This window comes from Nothoprocta perdicaria, unplaced genomic scaffold (assembly GCF_003342845.1).
Source record: "Nothoprocta perdicaria isolate Ctin4 unplaced genomic scaffold, notPer1 scaffold_25, whole genome shotgun sequence".
NCBI classification, from domain to species: Eukaryota; Metazoa; Chordata; class Aves; order Tinamiformes; family Tinamidae; genus Nothoprocta; species Nothoprocta perdicaria.
The window spans coordinates 4,731,589-4,739,559 of NW_020455477.1; the positions used below are offsets into that span (position 1 = coordinate 4,731,589).

The 7,971-nt window shown below is 49.9% G+C and overlaps 1 protein-coding gene across 2 annotated transcripts in view; it reads left to right on the forward strand.

The window, feature by feature from the left end:
- Nucleotides 1-7,864: 7,864 nt before the first annotated feature.
- Nucleotides 7,865-7,971, forward strand: part of U2SURP (U2 snRNP associated SURP domain containing) — a 37,948-nt gene continuing 37,841 nt past the window's right edge. For both annotated transcript variants that reach the window (XM_026040007.1, XM_026040009.1), the window contains exon 1: nucleotides 7,865-7,913. In XM_026040007.1, coding sequence (XP_025895792.1) covers nucleotides 7,869-7,913 — 45 coding nt within the window. In that variant the 5' untranslated portion in view covers nucleotides 7,865-7,868. The remainder of the gene's footprint in view (nucleotides 7,914-7,971) is intronic.

Sequence of the window (7,971 nt, forward strand, 5' to 3'; positions counted from 1 at the left end):
GGTGGGTGGGTGGGCGCGAGCGGCGTCGCGGGTGGGCGGCCCCGGCACGGGCTGGCGGGGGCTGCTCTGCGCTGATCCTTAGGCAAATCCTACATTTATCGGCTGTGCGCTTATGTAAGCGGCGCGGTTACATAAGCAGAATATAAAAATACGGAGGAAAGCACCGTAAGTACCTAACTGTGTGCTAACGAGTTATAAGCACATGGTTATTAATGAGTTCAGAGTCCAAATGAGACAGTGCAGAAAGCTAAGAACCTGCTGCAGGTTCACATAGGAGTCCAATTAGGTTTCATGTGAAAATATCTGTATCTGTAACAAATATCTGCCCAATACATTAGAAAATGGATTAAGGAATTGCTCTCTGCTGACCTACTGTGTTTCCCTTTGGTTTGTCCTCAGTTCATATGGATGGCTGGAAACACCTGCTAGCTCTGGGTTTGCCAATGTGCACATCGTGATGTGCAGCACACGCTGCGGTGGCGCAAGCTTTGGACACCCCGCCCAAAGACTTACAAAAATGCTGCTCAGTAGTGGATCATGATAACATAAAAAGCCGAACGTAATCAAAAACCTGTTTCTAAAATTTGGTACAAAAAAATGTAGTATGTATGTGTTGCTGAAACTGATTGCCAATGTATTTTTCATTATAGCAAAAAAATACGATTTTATGGAACTGTCCAAAGTAGGACAGATCAAAGGCACGGTTTATAATCTTCTTAAAAAGTACCCAAACTGTCTCAGAGATCAGAGAATTCTGCTGTAGAAACAAACCCAACTGAATAGAGCCACAAGTCAAGAGGAGGGGTCACAAATCAGGCTAAGGTCTGTTTTTTCAGGTCATGGGTGGGCTGGGCTGCCACAGTGGGTGGGAGTGACGGGTGGTGTGACACTGCTGGGCAAGGGACAGACCCACGGCTCTGCGCGACGCGCTGCCCTCCGGCGCGGCCTCCGCTGGCCTCGCCGTGCGGTGCTTGACACGGAGGCCCTGCCAGCGCCGGCCTTGGGAAGCAGCACAGGGCGACCGTGGGCTTCAAGATTAGATAGGGAGAGGGGGTGACCGGCCGCGGCCTGGATTCAGACCTGTGTTAAAGTGTCTGCTGGAAAACCACAAGCAGCTGTTGCAACAGATGGTGTCTAAACAACAACAAGAGCGGCTGCTTGGGAACTTGCTGCCCTTGCAGGAGCAGTAGCAGCAGCAGCAGGACTCAGCGGACACGGTCTGGCTTCCTGGCAGCCTCCAGGCTCTCGCTGGTGTCCTCTGTGGAGGAACCAGCTTGCCCCAAGCCTCTCAGTGGTGTTGCATAAATTGGGTCTTCCTGTCTGGAGGGAAAGGGCTGCAGTGACTGTTGAGCTTCTGGAGATCATAGTTCATGTCATTCCCAAGTGCCAGCAACACAACATTTGTGGCTGCACTAATAAAACTAATTACAAATGATCTGTTTCTTTTCTTTATTTCGAGGGCTGTCTCATCACAGGACAGAATGGTCTCTGAGGACAGATTTGGCTTTCATAAAGATGACTCTATACATCTTACATTGGGTTAATTATTCTGTTCCCAAGCCAGCAGTGGAGAAGTGTACTGGGAGCCTTACAATTTAAAGCACTTATGACCTCAAAATAGTCTCTTATTCATACATGGATCACCAAGGTTAGCATTACATGACTATTATGTGGTAGACAAGGGGAAGCCAGGGACATTTAGAGGGCACAGAGAGGAGCCCACATAAGACAGGGTAGGAAGATGCCTCGGTGCATTTCTCTAAATCTGAGAGTTTATTTTTAGAAGGGCATAGTCAGCATATACCACAGCTTCTTCTAGCACTCATAGAATATTTTGCAGACTAAAGTCTGAAAACACAGATGAAGGCACTAATGAGGTAAATAATGAAAGACGGTAGTCTGTGCTGGCTGAAAGTTCAAAGAAAAAGATGAAAAAAAAAGTTTTTTTTTTATTCCCCTGTATTATATTTCTATTTTATTCATATCTTAACTCTTTTCACAACATATCATTTTGTCTGAAATATCAAAAGCCCTGTAAGATATTCAGAATTTCTTCAGTGATCCCCAGTGGAATTATGCCTTTTAGCTGATTTCATCATTCGCACTCCAATGTGCTTATCCTGCTAGAGAGGAGGTCCTCCTTAGCCCTCCTGCTGTCTGCCACCTTTCTGAGCGAGTAAACAAATGATCTGAGTCTGCAAGTGTCACTTGTTAACAAGGGACCCTGATGCAAGGTGCTTTGGGAGATGCACCTGGGGTCTCTCCTCATTCAGCCCCCTCACAGGGGCAAACACCCATCTTAGGAGCTCTTGCTTGAGGTAATTCTTACTGCCCAGCTCCATTTCTTGCTCTTTTTCCATTTCTTTTTATGTACTTTCACACTCAGACTGAATTTTATTGAACCCTTTGTTAATAAGAAATCTTATTGAAGCGAAGACATTTAGGCCTGTTCGCTCTGATTGTTTAAATTTATTTATTTCATCCTTCTTTGCTTAAAAAACTTTTCAGTAAATCTGATTCTATGCTAGCAACCGTCAGTGGAACTACACTGACTCTGTGAGAGGGGGCAGAATTTGGCACTATTTTAAAAGGGTAGATGTTAAAGAAAGAGAAGCTTTAGCCTCATCTAACTTCATCTCATGTAGCTTATGCTTGCAGTTTCCCTGGGAGAACATCTAAGCTGTTATTCAGTTGTAAAAACATGGTCCTTTCTTTCTACATGATCTTTTATACTTTCTCAAGTCTGTATCAATCCTTTGAAAATAATGTCTCAATGGGTAACTTTCTACTGCAGTGATTACCATCTTTCATAATAATTGAGTGTGCCTAACACTTTGATCTAAAATCGAAGAGATTAACTTGCCTTTAGACATTCAACCCCCTATTCTTTTCAGACTGGATCAACAGGAATTCTTGCATCATTTTCTCCTTCTTGTGTAACTAATTAGAGCCAGTTACACTAATAAACACACGTCCTTAATAGATAAAGAAATGAATATGAAAGTGATGATTGTATTTTAAAACCTCACTTACACTTTAAGGTTAGGTGACCTAGATATGGTAGATATAGTAAAGGGAATGAGTGATATAATCATGGTTGTATAAAAACTTTAACCTGACTTTTACCTTCTTCTAAGCTTCTTCCCTCTTTATGTTCAAGTTTGTGTTGCTTATATTTTAGAAAGCTGCAATAAAATAAATCTGAAATAATCTGAAAGAGGCTTAACATGGCTGGTTTCATATTTTAATAACACTTCTCAAAATGTTTGGTGTTTTTTTTTCTTGTTTAAGTTCTTGTTTTTGAAAGATTTGGGATAAAAGGTGTTTTTTTCTGAAAAGCAGCAAATCTGAATATAGGTACTGCAGTGAAAGCAGCTTCACTGTGATGATGAATAGCGCACAGGGAGCTGCCTGTTGCACGTGTGTTCTCCGTGGCCAGATCCACCCCGGCCAGAAGCGGCAGGCGCTCGCAGCTAGAGCAAAGTGCAGCGCGGCCTCCGCGGGGCAGCAGGACCGAACCTCCGCTTGCGAAGTGCACAGCTAGGGAAAACGTGGTCTGTGTGCGCACGGCTAGCTGAAACGCTCAGTGAGGGTGTTTTCCAGAGCACAAACTGATACTCGTGGTCTGAGAGCCGAAAGGAGAGACCCTTGATACGGCCAAGGCAAAGACTGCTGTTCTTGAATTTTCATGTTGTTAAACTGATGGTAACTTTGCACATTTGGATTCTAGCCACACGGAGCAGGCCTGGCAGAGGAGGTGGCGGTGCTCCGGCAAGGCTAGGGAAGGACTTGGAGCTGGGAGAAGGGAGGACGCTGGGACAGGGAGATGGAGCAACATGGGGATGATCCAGGCAGAAGGCAGTGAGCGGACAGGGTCGGAGCATGAAGCCTGAGGCTGGGAACGTTGGAGCCACGACGCCTCCTCTTAGCCTCCCTCTTCTTTGCTGCTTTGGGGGTCCCCGCTAAACCTGCCAGCTGAGGCCTGTGGCTGGCAGCGCCTCGCAGCCCTGGGGACGCCACGCGGGGCCCTGTGCTCAGGAGCAGCTCGCCCCGTCGGGGCGGGAGGAGAGGAGAGGAATAAGGAAGGAGAGCTGGTTAGGCAATGGCACGGCTGGGGCTTTAAGGCTTTGTGAGCCAACATGGAGAGTATGTGAAACCTCACAGGGCTGCAAACCTGCCGCCTATTAGCTGCACTTCTGTCCTGCTGCTGCGTGCCCTGCCTGTGCCCTCAAATGCTCCTTCTCTGCTGCAGGGTGGGGACTCCCATGGCACGTGAAATCCTGCCTCTGCCCTTGCCTCACGTCCATCTTTGCACAAGGGCTGCAGCAGCTCTGCTGTGCCCGACGTGGCAGGAACGGAGATAGATTTTCAATGGAAATGGGGAAAAGAGTAACAAAAACATCAGCCAGAAAGTCGCGCGTCATGTGCCACAGCATGTGGTTTACTTGATGTAGTTTCATGTTAATTATTCATAATAATTCATTATTTCCCTGAGTATGTTGGTTAGTGATATGTTATTGTGACAACAGTTAACAAACAACTCCCAGGCTTGCATACAACCAGACCTAGTCCATTACAATGAAAAATGTCCAACATTTCCTTTTTATATTGTAATTATTATATACTAGCGTACCATTTCCAGAATTAATCCTCCACCAATTTCTGCTTCTTGCTGCTTCTCTTCTTTCTCTCTCCTCCTTCCCCTTTCTCTCTCCTTAAGCCCACAGTACCAACATGAATGGCCATTCACTAACTGTGCACAATTGCAATGTGTTATAAATAGCACAGATTCGGGAGTACAATTCATTATGAAAAGTATCTTTAGAGCTGACCTTTGAAACACTAGCTATATCTTTCTCGTTTTCCCCTTTCACAGCATGCTCGGGATCATGTTGCTCTTAGTTTGGTGCAGTTTATTAATTACAAAAGAGCATAGAAGCTGTGCAGTAAGCAGAGGATCTAAACAATAAGGTGGATAATGAAAAAGGATTAATGAGGTGGATTAAAATAAAGGGATTGAGGCCAAATGGAGCACAATTTTTCTAAGCATTAAGGGCCCCCTTTTTTTGTATCCTATGGATTGTTCCTCTTCCTAGTTAGATATTTGCTTATACCCACAGGGGCTGGTCTTATAAATGGATGAATTAATGCTGTTCTAAAAGAGCTGAGCAGCACCTGCATGTCCTCCTGCAGCCCTATGCACCCCAGAGAACTGCAGCCCAGGCTCCCCAGCTGCTTTGCTTATAACTCTTTGCTGCATCTGGGTGCACCAGCATGTGAAATAAAACCAAACCAAAAGGAGGTTGTGGATGACTAGCCCTGTGACTCTACCACTTCTGGAAGTGGTTCCCAAGAAAACAGAGCGGAAGCTGTAAGGCAATGACGAGGCTTGGATTCTGAAGCCATCAGATCCTGCCTAACCTGCCTCTGAGCTGCCCTGGACAGCACCGCTCCACTTGGTGTACAGCCAACACCTGGAAAGGCTGGCACGGCTGTTTCCAGCTGTTGTGATTTTTTCTATGCTTATTTTGCAAACGTGGTGGACAGAAGCATGAAGAGCAAGGACAAATGTGTATTTTTACTATGCACTATATGGTCAAGCAAGCACTTGTTCGACTAGACTGTAAAGCAGTTTTTATCTACAGATTGATGATAGCCATTATTATTAATTTGACACTTTTGGTGTTGGCTACTGACTCAGAAGGCAGAAATCCCAACATACCAATGTAATAGCATTGCTCAATCTGAACTGGGAGCTTATCTATGTAGATGATAGGTTTCCTTGCAAGCAGTTGAGGGTATTTTCTGTGGGGAGTTACTGGTGCAGGCAGCAGCCAGGCACACGGGCTCACCCTGCGGAGCTGCAGAGCCAGGGGCTGCTCCGTGTAGGCCGGGAATAAGGACATGGGCTGGGACTAAGGACATGGGCTGGTCTGTGGCCACCCCCGGGTGCTGGGGCACCACTGTCTCCATCGCTCCGGCGGCAAATCCGGCCGGGTACAAAGGCCAGGCCGCGCGGACCCAAGCAGTCAGGCACGACACCCGCCAAAGGAGCCATGTGACCCGGGAATAGATTATTAGGCGCCAAGGGTGGAAGGCAGTTCTGGCTTTGTTTGGGAAACGTGCTGGCTGTGCCCTCTCGTGGAGGCCGGCGGCGTGCCCGCCTGCCGTGGAGGCGGCCCACTCGGGCAAGGGCCGCGAAACGGCTGGTGGAGGTGCTGCTCGCGCTGCTGCGCTCACCTATTCATCTGAGATTTCCCAGCTGGAGCAGAGCTATAACGTCAGCAGCTTTATTTTGAGCGGAAGGCTGCAGGTGGGAGAGCTTACTGTCACAGTCTAAAAGGCATTAAGTGTTTAAAGATATTTCCATTTTTGAGGGATTTTCCTCCTTTTCTGGATCGATTGCGCTTTCTCCTAACGCAGCAGCATCAATTCCACCTATTCTGCCCGCTACTTAATAGAGCTGCTCAGGCTGTTTTGTTACAGTCTACCTGACAGCAAGTGACAGGATCTGGACTATGACAGTCTGCAGTCCATTTCTGTGCATACAGAATTCAATCTGCAATCCCTTTCTGTGGATACACTGTCTTACCCTTAAGCCCTCTCTTAGCCCCAGCCTTTACACCACGATAAGAATCCATAAAAGCAAAGGGATGCAAGGTCCATGGGAAACGCGAGGCGACCTTGGGTCCTCGTGTCTACTTGAGCACTGCTCTGTAAGCTATTGCCATGGTGTGACTGGTGCCATTATGTCCAGGAAGGGAGGATATGCTCAGGCGGAGAGGGGTGTGCAGAGAGGCCAGAACAGGCCCTGCTGAACAGAGCAGTGTTTTGTGTGTGAGAAAAGATGCCCCCAGCACAGTCTGTGTGCATGGCTGTGCCCTGTGCTCCCGACACGGGTGAACAGCGCTGCCGGTGCCTGTCCCAAGCCGGGATTAGCAGCCTGGGCCTGCGCGCTTGCTGCGGGGGTCACCAGCGGTGCCGGGCGCTGTGGTGCCGGAGCGGGGCCGGGGCCGCCGAGGCTGTCTGCGCCTGGCGGCGCGCGCTGCTCGTTGCCAAGCAAACTGCCTAGCAACGTCGCTCGGCTGCCGCCTGGCTAATGCTGGCGCGAGAAGCCCGGATGGGCCGCGAGTGCTGGGGGCAGCCGGGGGGGATGGAGCCCTGCTGGAGCCGCCGGCTTTGCGCTGCGGGAACCAAACTGGGGCCTTATTGCTCTGCACTGCCACCGGGAGGGGGGCTGCAGGGAGCCTGGGCTTGATCCCTTCTCCAGAATAACTATGGATAGGACCATGGTCTCCAGCTGCACTGGGCAGGTTCAGGTCAGACGTTAGGAGGAATTCCTACATGGAGAGAATAGTTCAGCACTGGGGCAGGCTGCCCAGGGAAGCGGAGTCCCCGTCCCTGGCTGCGCTGAATAATTGTGAAGATGAGGTGCTGAGGGACATGGATGAGCAGGCCGGGTGGCGATGGGTTTACAATTGCACTCCATCTGGAAGGTCTTTTCCAACCATAATGAAGCTATGAAGGTGCGGGCTGGGGCAACGCTGTGCTGCACGTGGGCTGCCCCACGCAGCCTCTGCCCCCACTCCAAATAACTTTGTGTGGTGCCGCACAGGGCCCGTGCGGGAGCAGCAGCCGCCACGAAAGCCGTGGCCGCGAAGAGAGCAGGGCCCCAGCACCGAGCGCCCCGTGCGAGCCGCGCGCCCACGGGACACGCGAGGGCGGGGGGCCCTCTGCGCATGCGTCGCTGGCGGCTAGCTCGGCTATCGACTCATCGTCCTGCGCTCTCGGGGCTTTTCCCCGCTCTCTGCCATCCGTGCGCTCGGCGCTCGACTCCCCTCCGCCCGCGGAGCGAGGGGAGCAGCAAGATGGCGGACAAGGCGCCCGGCGGCTCGCAGAAGGCCGGCGGGAAGGTGAGGCCGCTCCGCGGGGCTGCCGGGGCCGCCCTCCCGCCGCCCAGGGCGGCCCGCT